This window comes from Chelonia mydas, chromosome 9 (assembly GCF_015237465.2).
Source record: "Chelonia mydas isolate rCheMyd1 chromosome 9, rCheMyd1.pri.v2, whole genome shotgun sequence".
NCBI classification, from domain to species: domain Eukaryota; kingdom Metazoa; phylum Chordata; order Testudines; family Cheloniidae; genus Chelonia; species Chelonia mydas.
The window spans coordinates 101,447,525-101,468,509 of record NC_057855.1 but is presented as its reverse complement, the minus strand read 5'-3'; the positions used below and the strand labels follow the sequence as shown (position 1 = coordinate 101,468,509).

The window sequence follows — 20,985 nt, the reverse complement described above, 5'->3', positions numbered from 1 at the left end:
TTGCTCTTGACACTTTCCTTGCAGTTGCTTTCGTGCAAAAAACAGGTCAATAAATGATCTACTGGCATGGAAGCCACACTTACTCTCTGAATATACACATTCAGCATGAACCTACAGTCTTTCAAGAATGACCTGTGCAAATGCCTTGCCACGACATTGAGGAGAAAGAGTCCTCTGTAGTTTTTGCAATTGCTCCAATCTCCTTTGTTTTATACAACCTTATGTGTTGGCATCTTTCACATCTTGTGGTACCCCCTCCTTCCCTCTAGCAGGCAAGCAAAACATTGTGCAGATGTTTAAGCATCTTCTGTCCTCGTTATTTCAATACTTCAGCTGGAATTCCATCTTTTCCTGCAGCCTTTACTGATGTTAGGGAGGCAGTTGCTGTTTCAAGCTCATTTACAGATGGTTCTATATCGCACTCTGATAGTCCGGAGCTTGGGGATCACATTTAGAGCTGCTTGAGAAACAGTGGATTCTGTGAATAGAGTGAGATAGTATTGCTTCTGTCAATGATGATGTTTTCATTAGAGTGAGGCAACCTTGGCTGAAGGACCAACTGCTTTCTTAATTCCATCTACCTTCCTCTTAGAACTCCTTTTTCAAAGGACGTTGGTATCTTTTTGCACAGAACAAGCCAGTACGATTGAACACATTGCCTTGCTGTTCATTGCAATCTGCTCTTTACTTCTGAGGAAATTCTGCACCACTGCACAATGCAGAATTTTGCAGAAATTAATGTTGTGCACGCATAATTTCCTTTCCCGCACAGAAATGGGCTGCAGTGCTTCTAGCCACAGCTAGTGGTGGCCGGACCAGGCAAAGCCCAGCTTGCGCATAGAAGACACTGCTAGGGCGAGCAGGAGGGAGCTAGAGGGTTCCTGGCAGCTGCAGTTCCCAGCACACCCTGAGGGAAGGAGAGGGTGGCGCACAGGAAACTCTGTGCAACCCTGGGACTGAGCATCAGGCTGTTTCCGGATCCCTGGGCTCTGTGGGGAGGGGAGGTGTCTGGGTAAGGGGGCCATCCACAGCTGGTTCTAGCAGGGAAGGGGGTGCAGATATCTGGGCTGGGGGGCCCCATGGCTGGGCTCTGGAAGGGAGGAGTTCTGAGTGTCTGGCCCCAGAGCTGGGCTCTGGGGAGTGGGGAAGAGGGCAGAGAAACAGGAACTGGGTTGTCACAGGAGTTTCTTTAACTCTCTACTCCTGAAGGAATTTGTGTGTGTGTCTGTATTGTTACAGACATACTTGCTGACAGGTATTCTGAAATAAATTACCAAAATAATTGAAACTGGCATAATTTAGTGTTATTTTGACAAAAAAATTGCAGCATTTTAGAATATTGTGTGCAGAATTTTTAATTTTTTGGTGCAGAATGCCCCCAGGAGTAGCTCTTGGTCAAACTAAGGTTAGCACAAACTTCAGGAGAGGATTTCATGTTGTAGTGAACATATGCTGTGCATTTTGCTTCAATAACTGGAAGTATTTCTTCAGAATATTCTGCAAACCAGTGCTTATCCTGTACAGTCCTTTTACCAAACACTAAGGCTACACTATAGTATAGTGTAACTGAGTGTGTTCCATGGTGCAGCAGCTCTCAAGGAGATTCAATCAGTGACATAGCTTGCTTCCCTGAGATTCATAGAGAACTGAAGACACCTTCCTTGGCTTTTTGTGTTGTTGATGTTAATGCATGGGCAACAGCTTTGTCTAGTACAATGAAATTTCTGTAGTGAAAGTTACATTTTGCAGCATACAAGTGCATAGTCTGTGTCACAAGAACAAGTTCTTCTTTTTAGAGATGACGGAAAGCATTGGGGCATATGTACTGATAATGTTGGCAAAGCCACCTATGGTAGATATTCTTAGTGATGTGATACATTCTAATGTTGCAATGGGACATTTGACCATGTGTGCTAATGAGTTTTTGACTGAAAAACCTATCCTATGTTCACAGTTGTCTCATTCACTTTTTCCATGCCAGAAAAAGGTATATTGTATCTCACGTAGAGAGTCTGTGTCAGCTACTCTGATTTCAGAGAGAGCAGCTACAATGATGTCAAGCTTCTCTGTCATGAGGGTGGACTTTCTAGGATCACTGACCTCTTCTTGATAATTTGACGTATCAATGCACATTGTCCTCACATTCCAACAAGCAAGTTTGAAGAGGGCAACCAATGTACTCAAACAAGTTTGTACGCCTGGGCAGAAAACAAAAAGAGGCAGAGACTTGCCTTAGGACCAAAGCCCTCCTCCTCTCAGCAGTAATGACTAGGCTCAAATGCTTGGAAATTAAGATGTTTGAAGCCAGCACGGCTGCAGGAAATGCTGGAGGGCAGAGCTTAGTTGCAGTGTCTACCACCCGATGTTTTCTCCTCTAGCCTTTGTTCATCCAAGAACTAGCTGCAAGGCAGCAGTGCCAGGCTGAGTTACCACTTTGTGGATATTATTTTTTATTACAAGGGATAGCAGACCTACCCCCAGACCACTCCAAGCATAATTCCCGTGATAGCTGTAATGAGCAGGCCAAGAGCTGTAATGCAATTGTGCAAGCAGCTTCTCATTCAGAAACAAGAGCGTTTCTGGCTGGACTAAACCCCTGGGGAGCAGACTGAGGCAGCAGTCAGTAGTCACCAGGCTTAGGTGCAGTCTGGATGGAATCAGATTGACAGGAACAGAGTGTGGGACAGAGATTTGATGGCCTGTCAGCCAGAACCAATCAAGTCCCACATTCTAGCAGTGCAGTCTGCTGCTCTAGCCATAGCTAAGGTTGCCAACCTTCCCGGTTTCGCCAGGAGTCTCCCAGAATCAGGCTCCATCTCCCAGAGGTTACTGAAGCCAAACCGGGAGATTTTAGACCACTAATAGTCCAGCAGAGCAGCTGGGTTAAGGAAGGCTCCCTGCCTGCCCTGGCTGTGTGCTGCTCCCGGAAACGGCCAGCACGACCCTGCGGCCCCTGGGAGGGCGGTGAGGCAGAGGGTCTTGCACGCTGCCCAGCCCCGTGTGCCGACTCCACAGCTCCCATTGGCCAGAGACGTGCCGGCCGCTTCCGGGAGCAGCATGGGGCCAAGGCAGGCAGGGAGCCTACCTTAGCCCCACTGTGCCGCTGACTGGGAGCCGCCCAAGGAAAGCGCCACCCAGCCAGAGCCCATACCCCTCACCTTAGCACACCCCCACCCCTTGCCCCAGCCCTCTCCCACACCCAAACTCCCTTCAAGAGCCTGCACCCCCTCCTGCACCCCAACCCTCCCCCAGAGCCTGCATCCCAATCCCCTGCTCCCTCCCAGAGCTTGCACCCCAACCCCCCACCCCAACCCCCCCCAGCACTGAACTCCCTCCCAGATCTTGCACCCCGCACTCCCTCCTGCACCCCAACCCCTTACCCCAGCCTGGTGAAAATGAGTTAGGATGAGGAAGAGTGAGCGACGGAGGGAAGGGGGATGGAGTGAGCGGGGTGGAGACTCAGAGAAGGGGCAGGGCAGCGGGCGGAGCAAGGGTGTTTGGATTTGTGTGGTTAGACAGTTAGCAACCCTAGCCATAGCTAGTGCGCTACAGAAATCACTAGACGCTGCCCCACTCCGTCCTGTGACCCAGTGACTCTGCCACAATGAAGCCAGCAGATCATGAGTGAGTCATCTTCAGCCAATCCCTCCAGCTAAGGTAGGCAAAGATCAGTGATGAGGCATGGACAACCCGCCGACACCAGCTGTATAGAGTGTACCCCATCTGGCTGTAAGATCAGGAGATGACCACAGTCACAATCCAGGCCCAATGTACTGGAGGGGAGGAGGGAAGGAGAGAGGAGCAGAGGCATAACTGCCTCTAGCACCCGAAGGTTCATGGCCCAACCCTACCCCTGATAGCGGAGCTGCTGAAAGAAGGTGCTTGCTCTACCTACTGAAGCAGCAGACTGGGGACATGACCTAGTTTTAGGTCTTACACAGGGGAAGCAGTCTAAGGCCAAAACAGAGTTTCAGCTGCTTCTGTGGCCTGTGTGGGCATGGTTAAACCAGCAGATAATCTCCAGATCATAGGATTTTACTGTGCATGAGAAGTTCCTGTTGTAAGGCCAGTGATGGGATCAGCACTAAACAAGTCTATAAGCCAATTGATTTGTGCACTAAAGAACACAGCTGCAGTAAAGGGGCTTGAGGTGGAGTTGCAAATGGATTTCAGTAGGTGGAACGTTAGAAGAAAGAAAGGCAGGGTTTGGAGGAAGTGGGTCATGGTGCTTGTCAGTGAAGGAGACACTATGTTCTGATCACTCAAAGGAGTCCAGGATGGAGGTGCTGAGCCTTCTGTAAAGAGGAGGAGGAGAGGGTGGGGATTTGTTGCAGAGTTTTGTAAATTTGGCTCTTTTTGAAACCATCCTTGACAGATGGCATTGTGCATGCTCTGTCAAACTTTCCAACCCCTCCAACACCAATCTCAGGTGGTTATAAAGAGTACAGTTTGTTTGAAATGAAGTAACCTTTAGGTTTACAGAACTACGACTGAATTCTTTTAAATTTAAATAAAAGAATTAGACTTCTGAAATTTAACCATAATCCTATGGCATGCAGAAAGATTATTAGGTGCTAATTAAACATAACTAGGTTTGGGGCACTGTCTGTTTTAAAGTACTGCAAGGGTTTTGGAGTGGTCAGATATGGTTTCAGGACAGGGTAATGACCGGGGCCGATATTGGAATTACTTACCATTGTACTTAATGCTGTTGGCAAGGATCAGTTTAACATCATCCAGGAAGGTCTCCCTGTTCTGATACTTGTGTTTGGAGATATTCTGGAAGAAATTACTCAGTGATAAGAACAGCCATACTGGGGCGGACCAAAGATCCATCTAACCCAATATCCTGTCTTCTGACAGTGGCCAATGCCAAGTATTTCAGAGGGAATGAACAGAACAGGTAATCATCAAGTGATCCATCCCTTGTTGCCCATTCCCAGGCTAGGGACACTCCAGAGCATCGTTTTGTATCCCTGACCATTCTGGCTAATTGCCACTGACAGACCTATCCTCCATGAATGTATCTAGTTCTTTTATGAACCCTGTTAAAGTTTTGGCCTTCACAAAATCCTTTGGCAAAGAGTTCCACAGATTGACTGAGTTGTTTGAAGAAATATATGAGTAACAGAGTTAAACACTTTCTTAAATGGCTGCATGATTTAAATTGCATACCTTGCGGATGGTCTCTAGGTCCATTGGATTGATGATCACTTTGTAATAATCTGGAACAAACTTTTTATTAACTGGATGATGAAACGGCCAAGACTGCAGAAAATAAAAACACAGACAGACATAATTGGGAACAAATCCTTTTAGAAATGATTATTGAATCTTGAGGCCAAGAGAGAGAGACTTTCACAAAATAATCTTCCAGAGCAGTTGGCTCTTAGGTACAGATTCTGTATGGACCAGATATGTTTATCACAGTGATTCCTGCATTCAACAGTACAGCCTGAGCAAGAATCAGAGATAAACATAGGACTAAAAGAGCTACAAAGCAAGTTAGTTTTCTGTGTCCTTCAACAGCTAACAGCAAGAACCTGTACTATACAAAGCAGCTCTTGCCCATTGGGGCTTTACTATTTAGTATCATTGTTATTTTCCAAGTAGCAGCTAGAATCACTATCAAGAACATTAATTCCTTGAAAAGTCAATGCAGGAAAAACATCTAAATTCTGCATCCACAGGAAACTATCAGCAGGAGCCAAACATCTAAAGCCTGAGATTTCTGTGGAGGAAAAGGAAAATTCAAAACCCGAACTCCAGCCAACTTTTCCTTTCTGAAGCCTAATAGAAAAGCATCCAAATGGAAGAGTCTGTCGAAGTTTTAGAGGGACAGACACCAGGGCAACTTATTCATATACACACAGCAAATCAGAGGCACAGTAGGCAGGGCAATCTCTTAACACTACCCCATCCCTACATGGGGTTAGGTTGGATATTAGAAAAAACTTTTTCACTAGGAGGGTGGTGAAACACTGGAATGCGTTACCTAGGGAGGTGGTGGAATCTCCTTCCTTAAAAGTTTTTAAGGTCAGGCTTGACAAAGCCCTGGCTGGGATGATTTAATTGGGGATCAGTCCTGCTTTGAGCAGGGGGTTGGACTAGATGACCTCCTGAGGTCCCTTCCAACCTCGGCCTGTCAGTCGTCCCCCACGTGGGACTCCATTCCTCCCCCCATACCTAGCCCTTCCCCCCCCCGTTATTTGTAGTAAAGTAACTGACAGGTCATGGCTTCCGTGAATTTTTGTGTATTACCGATGACCTGTTTGTGACTTTTACTAAAAATAACCAAGATAAAATCTTAGCCTTAACTATAAATCACTAAGTCCTGGTCTACACATAAAGTTGTACCAATTTAACTGAAGGAATGATTTTATACTGGTTTTGTTAAACTGGTGCAACTTTATGTGTGGACTCATATCACTTTAAATCTGGCTTGCAGCTGTTTAACTTGCACCTGTAAATTTACCGATGCAAGATAAACTAATATAAGCCAGATTTATGATAGAAGAGAGCCCACACAAAACTAAATTGGTTTAGTTAAACTAGTGCAACATTTGCATCCAGATATGCCCTCATCAGCGTCTTGTATGTCCAGGGGCCTGACAGAATTTTCTTGCTCTGCTTGGTCAAGCTTAAGGCTGCAAGAACAGTGGTGAAAAAATGCCAGAGAGCTGGCGTGATACAATGTGCTGTGCAGTGCACTGAGAACCAGGTAAACTGGACTGCATTTGTAAATGACTTCTCTGTCTCAGCTATCCCTTCTGTAAATGAAGGTAATAATGCTGATTTAATTTTTAAAAGATTTCCAGAGTGTACCATTAGAAACTTTACTTACAGATTTACTACACACACTTTAGCATAAGGGCTTGTCGAAATGAAGTTAGTTCACAGCAAGCAGGGGCATACATTTAACCCACACTAGCCTGCCACGCACTAAATGCCCATGCAGACTCTGCTGCCATGCACTAAAAGTTCACTAGGGCGCTTCAATCTACCCTGCTATGAATGGGAGTAGATTAAAGCGCAGTAAGGAACTTTTAGCGCACGGCTGCAGAGTCAACACAGTGTGGGCACGCTAGTACACTCTAACATCCAACATACAGAGACATCGTTCCTCTGGGGAGGAATGCAGCTTAGGGAAAAATATATGCAAATTCACCGCCTGGTTCAAATTAAACAGAGTCCACCTTGGATACAAACTTCAGGTGTGGCCAGAGCGTAACCTGGTCCCTGGAGAACTGTGTGTAAGGAGGCTCAGAAATCAGGACTTGCAACTCACACACCCTGGCAGAGGTAATGGCTATCAAGAATCCAGTTTTCTGAAACAGGATGGGCAGTGGACAGGAAGAAAGGGGCTCGAATGGAGGCCCCACTAGAGCTGCTTAAAGCCATGTTCAGGTCCCACAAGCAGACCAGCTCTTGGACCAGAGAATTCAGGAGAAGTCCTTTCAGAAATTTCTTCACCAGGTCGTTGGAGAAACCCAATTTCCCTTGGATAGGTGAATGAAACACCTATATTGCCATCAAGTGCACTTTCAGAGAACAGACTCCTAAGCCCAATTCCTGAAGGTGTAGCAGATACTCCAAGATATCCTGGATGGAAATCTCCACCGGATGGGTCCCACAGGCCAAGGACCACACAGAAAACTTCTTCCACTTCGCCAAGTAGGCCATTTTAGTGGAAGGCTTCTTACTGTTAAGTAGGACCTACTGGACAGCCTCTGAACAACGCTCTTCCTCCTCATTCACCCACACAGCAGCCATGCCATAAGGTGCAGGGAACTGATTGCCAGATGCAGGGTGTGGCTGCGGTCCTGTGTGAACAGGTCAGGAAGGAGAGAAAGCAGCATGGGGGGCTGAATTGACAAAGCAAGGAGATATGAGGGGTGTGCAAACCCAGGGAGCGGAGGGTGGCTTGAGAGTCCTTGAGCCCATGAGCCTAGAGTCAGTTAGCTCAGAAAAGAGCCCCGAACCCTCAAATGGCAGGTCCTGTATCATGGTCTGCATCTCCTGGGACAGCCCAGAAGCCTTCAACCAGGAGATGCGCTGCATAGCCATCACCGACGCGAACACCCTGGCCGCCGAGTCCAGGCCATCTGGAGGGCTCACCATCACGGTGAACTCTTGGGCATGATCCTGTGGGAGGGCCCCTGGGAACTTATTAAGGGAGTCCCACAGGCTAAAGTTATAATGTCCCAGCAGGGCCTGGTGGCTGAAGATGCTAAACTGTAAGCTGGCAGTCGAATAAACTTTTCTTCCGAATAAGTACTCTCTTGGCCTCCTTATTTTTAAGTGTTCTGCTGGGGTGGCTCTGTCTGTCCCTTTCATTTACCACGGACACGACCAGTGATGCCGTAGGGGGATGAGTATACAGATTCTCAAAGCCCTTTTCAGGGACATAGTATTTATTTTCTGCTTTCTTAGATGTTGGTGGAATAGATAAGGGGATTTGCCACACTGATTTGGCTATCTTGAGCACCCATGGGTGGATGGGTAATGCAATTATTGCCAGTGTGGTGGTCGAGATGACACTGAAGAGGTCATCTGCCTCTTCAGCAACCTCCTCAATTTGCCAGCCCAAATTCTCCGCCACCAGTTTAAGGAGGGCCTGGTGCTCCTTAAAACTGTCCAGGGGACTGCTGGTGTGGGAGGGTTTGGCCACTGCCTCGTCCGGGGACGACAATGACGATTTAGTGGCCTGAGGGATGGTGTCACCCCCTTCTTTGTCAGGGGAGGGCTCCCTCGGTGCCAGAGTACAGGGCACGGGTTCTGCCTCCATCACGGCGCCGTGCTCCGATTGTGGCACCAGCGGCACCTTGGCCAGCTTGTCCGATGTGGCCTGGGAGTACTGGACCAGCACCACCGGCACCTCCCACGGATTCCAGTGCTGCCAGTGGGGAGGCCCTGGCCCCTGCTGCATTGGTACCACGGCCAGTGCCGCCTCAGTCTCCAGTGTCGGAAGGGAGTCACCCCGCCTCGCCGACAGGCTGAAGTCATGGTCCAAACCCAACCACTGCCCCTCCAGTGACAACAGCAGGGCCATCAAGGCCTGAGTCTGCCTACTGACCCTGGGTGAACAATGGGGCGACGGGGAGTAGTGCCGCCCGCCAGAGGGGTACCAGAGTGAGCGTGACTGACGCTGAGATCCGCAGCGAGCCCTCCAGGATGGGGACTGACCACAAGGAGACCTTCTGGGAGAGGGTGTTCGGCATCTAGGCAACCTATGGCCAGATGGTTGTTGGTAACGGTAGTACGGGGAGCGGCACCACAAGTCTGGAGTCCCTCACCTAGTAGGAGGGGATCTTGATGGAGATCTTGGCCATCTGGCTGGCGAGCTAGAGTGCAGCGCCAGGTCCCAAGGTCACAGTGAGGAGAACTTGCGTCTGCGATCCGGCGACCTGGGGTGTTCTGCCAGTCTATGCTGCAACACCCCGGTGGCCTTCCCCTTCAGTGCCACAAGTGGAGCTGTCTTGGTCACCTGGCGTAGCACCTGTGAAGTCAGTTGTCCTTGCTCCTTGGCCGCCAAGACCGCTTTGGGCACTGCGGGCCCCATCACAAGCTGGGAACCCCTGCCGTTGCCTGGGGTGGGCAGAGGGTCCTTGGCAGGGCTGGTGGGTCTGACCTCTGTGGTACTCCCATAGCAGGCGCATGGCCTGACAGGTTCTTTGGCCGATGATCCTCTCTTCTTTGGTGCCGAGGGACTTAGTTTCTTCAGCTTCTTCTTTGGCACTAGCGAGACGGAGCGGTGCCAGGCCAAGACCGGTGCCAGCGGTGTACTGCGCACCGAGGCCAAAGTGCTGGGTGTAGGTGCCGCAGTGGAGGGTTCTGACACCAGGAGAAGAGGAGCCTCCATCAACGATGCCCTCAAGCAGATATCCCACTATTTCTGAGTCCGTGGGCAAAAGTTCTTACAAATGTGTCACCTGTGCTTGCAATGGCCTTCTCCCAGACACTTAAGCGTGCGGATCGCTGATCGGCATCGGCCTGCTGCACGACACACATGGTTTAAAGCCAGAGGAGCGGGGCATGCCCTATATGGGGCCAAGTCCCAACAGGGGAGTCTTAACTAAGTAACACTATCAACTAACTAATTAGTCAATGGATAAACTGCTAATGTTCTTGTGAAGCAAGACAAGGCGCTCCAACCAACCGTCATGGGCAGTAAGAAGGAACCGAGGGGGCACAGGGCCGGCAGTGCCTGATATACCGCCACATGGGAGCACCACTCCAGGGGGCGCCACAGCCGGCCCTATGGATACCACTAAGGCAGAAATCTCCAACTACTGTGCATGTGGGCACGTGCCCACATGCAAATGAAATTGACACAAACAAGCACTCGAAGAAGAATTAATGAATATATATCAATATTTCCCTTTATGTCAAATGGTCAACCCTTGGGAAAACACTCATAACCAGGGCCTCCACCACCAGCTTGTATTATCTAAACCTAAAGTTGTATTATTCTTTTAACAGACAGATAGATCCTCAGCCCTGTTCTGGTAGCCCAAAGTCACCCTACAGCCAGTTTATTCAGCCCCTCGAGGATTCCATCTGCATTAGGGGAGCCTCAGGATATATGACAACTCCTGCACCACTCTCTCAGCCCCTGGTACAGAGGTTGTGAGAGAGGAAAATGGCCAAAATATACCTTCACCTCAGTGATCCCTGGCTTGTGCACCTGGACTTTTCCAACTTGTGCCAGCATAGATCAGCCTAGAAACTTAAAACAACCTTTTTTTCCTTCCCCAACATCCATTCTTGTGCCAAGCATAAGTCAAACAAACCTGTAAATATTCCTAAAGATTCCTTGACATGGCCCTAAGTGGGCAGAAACATGGAATCTCTTCCCCGACCTCCCAGTAGGATTTAATGCTGAAATGCATATAATGAATCAATAAGTAAAGTTTAATGGAGTGCTCCAGGCAAAATTTCTGTTTTCTTGTCACTTATTTGCTCAATGTTATTTCACAATATAATTTTTTTTAAATTTAAAAACATAATTAGAGCTCGATGTTTGTATGTACTCAGAGTGTCTTGAGATCCGGAGATGAAAAGTGTTACACACAATTAATACAAAAGCACTATTACCACTGCTATAACACTTTACATATCACCTTGCGCAAGGGGGTCTCAAAGATTACAAATATTACTGCTGTGTTACTAATATGGAAACTGAGGCACAAAGAGCAAGTTACCCAAGAGTAGAACTAGTCAGGAATTTTCCAACAAAACAGGCTTTTGTCAGAAAATGCCAATCTGTCTTGCAGATGTGTATCAGATTTGATGAACCTTCGATGAACCACAAGCAGAGTTCCAATGGTGTTTCCTGCCAGCTCACCCGGTTGACTGCTAGGAAGCCCAGAATTCTAGGGTTCGTGGCTCCAGGACAGCCCCACCATGAGTTCTGCCCTGGCCTGGGGACGCCAGGGGTTCCAGACTCCTGGGCCAGCGGGCTCTTCAGGCTGCTCAACTCTCACAGAATAGGGAACCAGCAGCCCCAAGAGTCAGGCAACCCAGGGAACCAGCTGGCCTGGTAGTCTAGAAGCCCTGGACAGTTTACAGGGTAGAGCTTCCCTGGACCAGACCCCAGAAGCCCTGTCCGTTGGTCACCAACTGCCAAGAAGTTTCACTTTTCCTATTCAGTGGTGGGCAAGAATTATACCAATTTCAGACAGCAGCTGCTGGGGCTCAGGGAGCATATTTTTTAAACACCATGTATTGGTGCTTCCAAAATGAAATTTTTCCAGAACTTCCATTTTGCAGGAAATTTTGAAAAAATCTGGGTTTGTCCTGATTCAGAACAAACCCACATTTCAAAATTTCCTGTGACAGAAATTCTGAGTTTCACCCACTCTACCCAAGAGCAGAGTCAGCAGCAGAGCTGAAATCGGAATATACATCTTGACTCCTACTCCAAGCAATAAAAAGAAGGGGTGATGGAAGAGATACTGCGTCAGACTATGTCTTCACTAGAAACACTGCAGGAGCACCACTGCAGCTGTGCCACTGTAGCACTTCAGCGCAGAGCCTCACTACAGTGATGGGAGAGGTTTTCCCATTGCTGTAGTTAATCCACCTCCCCAAGAGGTGTCTACACCGGGGCTTAGGTTGGGTTTACTATGTCAGGATTTTTCACATCCCTGAGTGAAACAGCTGGATCAACTTTACTTTTTAGTGTTGACCTAACCTCAGTCACAAAATCTCAGCAGGACATCCTGACATAGCATCTCTTGTTTATGTTGCAATATTGTATCAATGTGTAATAGCAGCCACAAAACTGCAAACATCTGCCTGTAATGTCAGGCCATAGCACCACATGTAATGTCTGCTCATCTCCAGTAAATAGGTAGGGAATGGCTCTCCAGGAATGGCTCTCCACGCCTTCACTTTGAGTACCATTGCTGTACATCTCCTAACTCACACACACACTGCATTTCAATCACATACATCTGGTACCACCATCATTTTTTGAGTGACGATGTTATCCAATATGAAGGAAAAAGCCACTTGGTCGTCATCATCCAGGAGAGGATTAATTGCTTTCTCTAACCGAGCCAGTTTATCTTCCTTCTGAAATGAAGTTAATGGATGTTAATAGGTGATCCTCCATCAATACTTATGCATCATCAAAACACCCTCCACCTTTAAGAGGCAGGCATATATCCACCTGTTTATGAAGATACTCCCCAATAACTGTGGTAACCCATCTTGACAACTTACAATAGCTAGGGGAGCAGAGAAGTGTCTTTCTCAAAGAAGAGAACCCAGTGTAAAATTGTTTAGTGACCCGATAACAGTAAAAATTCATATAAATAGCCAGAAAAGGAAGACAGACAACCCACCTGCCCCACTCATTCTTCTGTCTGCACTTCCAAAACCTCTCTGCTCTCAAAACCCCTCAACCCTCATGCCAGTCCCTCCCTCTCCATTCTGACGAGAACTAATTACAAGACTTGCCTCTTTTAGTTTTTCATCACAGAGGTCCAGCATGGACTGAGATATCTGGGTCAGTGAGTGTTTTGGCCCTGCAAATACACAGCAAGTACAGTGATGCACCTTGGCGTCTGTGGAAGCTTTCAGGACTGGTGGAAGGATGAAGCTCACCATCCCCATGGCACACAAAGGAAAACTCTGATCACAGAACACCTGTGAGCATTATGAGGTAACACAGTAGGAATCTCTCTTTACTCGTTAACTGCATTACTGATTATATTTCTCTCATGGTTTGAAACGTGTCCCCAGTCACATACTGTAGTGATTCTCTCCTACGGCATACACAGTTACTAGAGTTTATTATGGACATTATAATAAAGAGGTTTACTTATTATTGTGAGTGTTTTGTCTGCATATTCACACTTGTGGGATACACCCTATATTGCCATTGAACTTAGGGAAACTCCTAGAAAAGCAGTGTCCTTTGGGAACCCATAAGCACCCCCTGGACTGTGCCAAACCTTTGGAGCAGAGGCCATGGAGTCCCCATTTCCTTCTGTTAAAGCCCAGTCATGAGAGCAGAACTCTGAGGAAAGGAAGGTGGACAGGACCCATGAATATGCAGAAGCAACGCTCTCCAAGAACCAGTTACTGAAAAGCAGAGTCCTACGAATGTCATGATTCGACAGGTGTGAAATTTGCCACAAAAACCGCAACTTGCCACAGAATTGCATTCCAAAATTTCAGTTTCAATTTAAAAAAGAAAAAAAAAGTTACTTACCTTTCTTAACTGTTGTTCTTTGAGACGTGTTGCTCATGTCCATTCCAGTTAGGGTGTATGCACGCCGCGTGCACAGTACGTGGAAGGTTCTTCCACTAGACCCGCTGCGTTGGCTCAGGCGCCCCCTGAAGTCGTGCCTCCATGGCGCCGTATATAGGGCCCTGCCAACCTGCCACCACTTCAGTTCCTTCTCGCTGGTCATGCTCTGACACAGGGGCAGGCAGGTGGGTCTTGGAATGGACATGAGCAACACATCTCGAAGAACAACAGTTACAAAAGTTAGGTAACCGTTTTTTCTACTTCGAGTGCTTGCTCATGTAGATTCCAATTAGGTGACTACCAAGCAGGAACTCTGAGGCGAGATCAGAGTTCAAGGGTTTGCTGATTGAAGGAACGCTCTTCCAAAGGCTGCATCATCTCTAGCCTGCTGAGTAATGGCATAATGCAAGGTAAAGGTGCGGAATGAGGACCATGTCGCAGCCCTGCAAATTTCCTGGGTTGCAACCTGGCCCAGGAATGCCGCTGAAGATGCCTGAGCCCTTGTGGAGTACGCTGTCAGCATGGGGGCAGGTACTTTTGCCAGGTCATAGCACGTCCGGATGCATGCTGTAATCCATGATGAAATTCTCTGAGAAGAGACTGGGAGCCCTTTCATTCTGTCAAGCTGTCTGCGATGAACAGTTGAGCAGATTTTCGATGTCTGTTCGATATAGAAGGCTTTGTCCGTTCGATATAGAAGGCTAATGCCCAGCAAACATCCAAGGAGTGGATTTTTTGTTCCCTGCTGTTTGCGTGCAGCTTGGGGCAGAAAACTAGGAGAAAAATATCCTGATTAACATGAAACTGGGGGACAACTTTCAGGAGGAAGGCCAGGTGCGACCAAAGTTGAACCTTGTCCTTACAGAACACTGTGTAAGGAGGCTCAGACGTTAGGGCCTTAAGTTCAGATACCATCCTGACAGAGGTTAATGCTACCAGGAATGCCACTTTCCAGGAGAGAGAGAGCAGAGAGCATGTCGCAGGTGGTTCGAAGGGGGGGTCCCATTGGTTTGGAAAGAACCAGGTTAAGGTCCCAGGCCAGGATTGGCTGCCGTACTTGAGGGTATAACCTGTCAAGCTCTGTAAGCAAGCGTCCAACTATTGGGTTGGTGAAGACTGATCAGCCTGCAAATGGCAGCCAAGTGGACTTTTATTGATGACATAGAAAGCCCTTGCTGCTTTAGGAGCAGGAGGTAGTCCAAGATAAAGGGTATTGTCAAGTGCGTAGGAGACGTGTTTTTGCAATGACCAAATTGTGAATCTTTTCCATTTGGCTAGGTAGGTTGCCTAGTGGATGGTTTCCTACTTCCAAGGAGGACTTCCCTAACTGGACCAGAGCAAGCCAGCTCCGTTGGGTTTAGCCATGGAGTTTTCAAGCCGTGAGGTGGAGAGATTCGAAATTGGGGTGCTGAAGGCAGCTGTGGTCCTGAGTTATCAGGTCTGGGGGCAGCGGTAAGGTGATCGCGGTTTCCACTGACATCTCCAGAAGAGACGTGTACCAGTAATGACGTGGCCAAGCTCGAGCTATCAATATCACCGAGGCTTTGTCCCTCCGAACTTTGAGTAGCACCTTGTGGATGAGTGGGATGGATAGAAACACATAAAGGAGGTGGTCATTCCAGGGAAGAAGGAACATGTCTGCAATCAAGCCCCAGTCTGTTTATATAAAACATCGCTGTTGTATTGTCTGTCATGACTGATACATATCTCTCCTCCAAGTGAGCTTGGAAGGTCTGGCATGCCAGACGGACTGCCTTCAGCTCACTGACGTTGACGTGAAGTGAGAGCTCCGCTTGGGACTAGAGGCCCTGAGCTCCCATAGATGCGCTCCCCAACCCATCGCTGATGTGTCCGTGACCAGTGACAGGGATGGCTGAGGTTTGGAGTAGGGAATACCCGCACACGCCACTTGCAGGTTGAGCCACCATAGGAGAGACTCAAGAACCGGTTGGCAAAGAGTGACTACCTGGTCTAGACTGCCCCGGTTTGGTCGATACACCGAAGCTAGCCACACCTGAAGAGCTTGGAGTCTCAGTCTGACATGTTGTACTATGTAAGTACGAACAGCCACGTGGCCCAGGAGCTTTAGGCAATTCCTTCCTGTGGTGGTAGGGAATTGTCTGAGACCTTGTATGTTGTCGCAACAGGTCTGAAAATGCAGCTCTCGTAGAAATGCTCTCGACTGTTTTGAGTCCAGTGCCAGGAGCTTGGGGACCGGTGCGGCTCCCCTGCCTGTCCACTGCCAGAGGGTAGCGGTGACCAGTGCCGAGGGGATGGCGAACGACCTGGTACCATCGCTGGCTTGCCTCGGGATGGCACTGAGGGTCTCGGGGGTGCCGCTGCTTTTGAGCTCAGTCCCTTGTCTTGCCTAGGTGGAGAAGGCAGCACCGTGAATGCGATAAGTTCTGTCACTGCTTCAAAGGTCTCCGGTGTGGAGGCCAACTCCAGTGCAACAGTCCTTTTGATGCAATTCCCCCAAACTCCCCCTTTAAGCAGGAAGTGAGGGGGTCACTCCTGGGCATAAGCTTGCTACAAGCTGCACAAGGTTTAAACCCCAGGGACTGAGGCATGCCCCAGTACTGGGGAGAGAGACGACGAGGGGTACCCCCAGAACAATTCCCTACTGGAATTCTAACTATATACTGACTAACTACTACTACTACTAACTACTGATTTAACTATTTACAGGAGAAAAGTCTGAAGACTACTAGGGAGAAAGGCTTGCCGAAGCAAGAGAGAATGAACATTCCGGCTAACCATCACAGGCGGTAAGAAGGAACTGAAGTGGCAGTGGGTTGGCAGGACCTATAAACGGCACCATAGAGGCACGACTCCAGGGGGCGCCTGAACCAAACCGACGGGTACTGCTAGGGGAAGAACCTTCCAGCTCCTGCGCACGCAGCACACACACCCTGACTGGCATCGACATGAACAAGCACTCGAAGAAGAACCTATTATTCTAGCCCTCATATTTATGAAGAAAACACAGAAAACCAACTGAGCGAAGACTGTGCTTCCTTTGTGAATGAAGCGGCTACAGATTTCCCAGACTACTACAGAATCTACGGAGGCCTACCAGAGTTTAAATCCTGTTTGCTGCTGAATACATGGGGCCTGGAATATGGCAAGGCTTAGCACTTATATAGTGCCTAATATTTTTAAAAATACTTGTCAGATAAAAAGCAGTGTTAACAGGAGTCACAAAAGGGCTGCCTCACAGTGATCCTTCAGCGAATCAGCACATTTACCCAGCAGCTGCATGTTGCTCTATAAAATCTAAAGATTCATTTTTCAAAAATACATTTCTAGTTGGGACGAAAACCTTGAAAACACCAACCAAATGTAAATTACTATAGTGATGTCTGCCTGAAGCCAGCCCACAACACAAAATTTGATCAGCATACCTACATCGGTCAGGGTGTGAAAGAACCACACCCTTGACTAATGTAGCTCTGCCAACAAGCTCTGGTACCAGATGACAGAACAAGGAGTAATGGTCTCAAGTTGCAGTGGGGGAGGTTTAGGTTGGATATTAGGAAAAACTTTTTCCACTAGAAGGGTGGTGAAGCACTGGAACAGCTTACCTAGGGAGGTGGTGGAATCTCCTTCCTTAGAAGTTTTTAAGGTCAGGCTTGACAAATCCCTGGCTGGGATGATTTAGTTGGGGATTGGTCCTGCTTTGAGCAGGGGATTGGACTAGATGACCTCTTGAGGTCCCTTCCAACCCTGATATTCTATGATTCTATGAAAACCCCCATGCAAACAGCTATCCTGGCAAGTCCTTTTGCTGGTATAAACTCTGGGGGCGGAGGGTCTAAGTCTCCACTGGGGGGTTCTGCTGGCATAGCTGTATCAGCAAAGCCTTTGGCTATGTCTACACTATGGACCTTACAGCAGCACAGCTGCACCGCTACAGCTGTGCCAGTGTAAGGTCTCCCATGTAGCTGCTCTTTGCCAGCAAGAGAGAGCTCTCCCATCGGCATAATTAAACCATCCCCCAATTACTGGCGTTAGCTAAGTCGGCAGTAGAGTCTCTCCTGCCAACATAGCGCTTCCACACCAGCACTTTTGCTGATGAAACTTATGTTGGTCAGGGAGGTGTTTTTTTCCACACCCCTGACTGACAAAAGGTTTACCGACAAAAGTGGTAGTCTAGACAAAGCCTTTCTAACGAAGGCTACTCCTCAGTCTGCAGAATATGAAGTAATACCCTTGAGAGGTGTGAATTGCCCCAATTCACTTCAAGCATAATATGACAATGTAAATACTAACATTGGTAACTATCTCACTGCTGATCAAAGTTTGAAAGAAAAGAGAAGGATGATCCTATCATAAAGTGCACTCTACCAAGAATGACTCATTTTGGCTTCACCTGTGGACAGAGCTCAGGTTATGGCCAGAAATTAACAGGGTACCTCCCCCCACAAATCTGACCTCCTGCTGATAAAGCCTTCATTACTTCCTAACTGCCCAAGCCTCTTATTTTGTTTTGTATAGACAGAGTTTAGAGTTCACCCCTTCCAAATTTATAACAAGCTGACTAATTTATTGTCCTCATATCATCTTTGAAGAAGTCTGTTATATTCATCTTATCCATTTCAACAGCGTTAACTTTGCTGCTTTCATCTTTTCCCTGCAGAGTATGAGAGTTTTCCCTCTCCCATGCCACCCAATTCCATACACAAGGCATATGCACAATTCCCATCACAGTGTAACACAGCTCACCAGAAGACAAACTGAACCTCAGTGTTTTAGGGAGCTTCCTACCATTGTACGTTGCACTGTTCTTCACAATCAGCTCCAGATGTTCACGGAACTCTTCCCGGGAAGGGTACAGACGTTTGCGGACATTCTCACGCAGGGTCTGTAGGTCCATAGGCCGTGTAATGATTTTGTAATAGTCTTTCACGACCTTTGCATTAACAGGTGTGTGAAATGGGTATGTCTGAGGAATACAAAAAAGAATGGGCATTCAGTCCCATCAACCTCCACAAGCAGAATAGCCAGCAGATGAGAGGCCCTTTAGGGTATGTCTACGTGGCATTTTGGAGTGAGCCTCCCAGTCTGGTCGATAGACTTGGGGTATCGGGGCTCAAGCTAGCACTCTAAAAATAGCTGCATAGACAACACTTTGAAGTTCAGGTCGGACTCGAACTTGGGCTCTGATGTCTACCCACCACCTTAGGCTTCAGAATCCAACCTGCAACTTCAAAGTGCTGTCTCCACAGCTATTTTTAGAGTGATAGTGCAAACCCCACTACCCCAAGTCTATCAACCCGGAGTGGGAGGCGTGCTCCAAAATGCTGTGTAGACATACCTACTAAGCTACACATACTAAAGACCACCTGTATGTGACTGTGGTATTTTGTTTCTCTCCACAGAATTTACTATTCTGTTATGACTTTGCCACCACTCTGAGGAAGAAGAGTTTCAGAGTAGCAGCCGTGTTAGTCTGTATCCGCAAAAAGAAAAGGAGTACTAGTGGCACCTTAGAGACTAACAAATTTAACTGAGCATAAGCTTTCGTGAGCTACAGCTCACTTTAGCTTATGCTCAAATAAATTTGTTAGTCTCTAAGGTGCCACAAGTACTCCTTTTCTTTCTGAAGAAGAAGCGTCCCACAAGGACTTCAGTGGGAGTTGCTGGGGCGCTCCCCTCTACGGGTGCTGCTAGGGGAAAAACTTCCGGCACTGGTGTACTTGGCGAGCACGCACACCTATTGTGGAATACACATGAGCAATCACTCGAAGAAGAACAAGTCGATATTCAACAGCTCTCTCCAAAGTCCCACATATAATACAATTATAAAGCTGTATAAATTGCTGCACAATTGTCCCTTTTGTATCTGCTCTATAATTGTGCTAAGCTTTTATTTTAAAAAAATTCACTAATCCTTACCATGGAACAGATAATCTTCAAAGTGTGAAAGAAATGTAAGCCAATACAATGATGTATTGATATGCTGGAGGGTAGGGATAGGATACAGAGGGACCTAGACAAATTAGAGGATTGGGCCCAAAGAAATCTGATGAGGTTCAAGAAGGACAAGTGCAGAGTCCTGCACTTAGGACAGAAGAATCCCATGCACTGCTACAGATTAGGGACCGAATGGCTCGGCAGCAGTTCTGCAGAAAAGGACCTAGGGATTACAGTGGACGAGAAGCAGGATATGAGTCAACAGTGTGCCCTTGTTGCCAAGAAGGCCAATGGCATTTTGGGATGTATATGTAGGGGCATTGCCAGCAGATTGAGGGATGTGATCGTTCCCCTCTGTTTGGCATTGGTGAGGCCTCAACTGGAGTACTGTGTCCAGTTTTGGGCCCCACATTACAAGAAGGATGTGGAAAAATTGGAAAGAGTCCAGCGGAGGGCAACAAAAATGATTAGAGGACTGGAACACATGACTTATGAGGAGAGGCTGAGGGAACTGGCATTGTTTAGTCTGCGGAAGAGAAGAATGAGGGGGGATTTGATAGCTGCTTTCAACTACCTGAAAGGGGGTTCCAAAGAGGATGGCTCTAGACTGTTCTCAGTGGTAGCTGATGACAGAACAAGGAGTAATGGTCTCAAGTTGCAGTGGGGGAGGTTTAGGTTAGATATTAGGAAAAACTTTTTCACTAGGAGGGTGGTGAAACACTGGAATGAGTTACCTAGGGAGGTGGTGGAATCTCCTTCCTTAGATATTTTTAAGGTCAGGCTTGACAAAGCCCTGGCTGGGATGATTTAGTTGGGGATTGGTCCTGCTTTGAGCAGGGGGTTGGACTAGATGACCTCCTGAGGTCCCTTCCCACCCTGATATTCTATGATTCTATGATGTCTATGAGTCTGGTGACAGCTTTGAAAATGTAGGTCAGAATGCAAGAGGCCTATCAGTGGGGTGTTGAGTCTGAAGCTTAACGATGACACAATGTCAACATTGTGAATTATTCCACTGCTGATCATTTAAGAAGAAACATGAAGCTAATTTACTTACTAATTGTTGGATTAGTAACAGATAATGGGGTGTGAATGAAAAATTCAACCCTTTCTCCCCACATTGATTCTCTCCCCACTTTACTGCTCAGATGACAGGAGGGAAATGAAAGCAGAGATGTATCATCTCCCCAGTGCCAAAAAGGCTTAACGGCTTTCCTGAATCCAAAAGCTCCAGTTACCATACTGCCTAGACATCTATGATTCAGTTACTCTTACTAAAAACAACCTGCAGCACAATAAACTGAAGA

General features: G+C 47.5%; 1 protein-coding gene across 4 annotated transcripts in view; it reads right to left on the bottom strand.

Annotated features, from left to right (window-relative positions):
• Nucleotides 1-20,985, bottom strand: part of TAF1 (TATA-box binding protein associated factor 1) — a 140,178-nt gene that overhangs the window by 20,529 nt on the left and 98,664 nt on the right. For 2 of the 4 annotated variants that reach the window (XM_037909739.2, XM_037909740.2), the window contains exons 29-33: nucleotides 18,530-18,707; nucleotides 12,967-13,034; nucleotides 12,457-12,579; nucleotides 5,176-5,268; nucleotides 4,695-4,779 (exon numbers count right to left, since the gene is read on the bottom strand). In XM_037909739.2, the coding sequence (XP_037765667.1) occupies nucleotides 4,695-4,779; nucleotides 5,176-5,268; nucleotides 12,457-12,579; nucleotides 12,967-13,034; nucleotides 18,530-18,707 (547 nt within the window). Of the gene's footprint in view, nucleotides 1-4,694; nucleotides 4,780-5,175; nucleotides 5,269-12,456; nucleotides 12,580-12,966; nucleotides 13,035-13,798; nucleotides 14,536-18,529; nucleotides 18,708-20,985 lie in introns of those variants that run through there. The other 2 variants (XM_043521924.1, XM_037909742.2) reach the window with 2 other exon arrangements.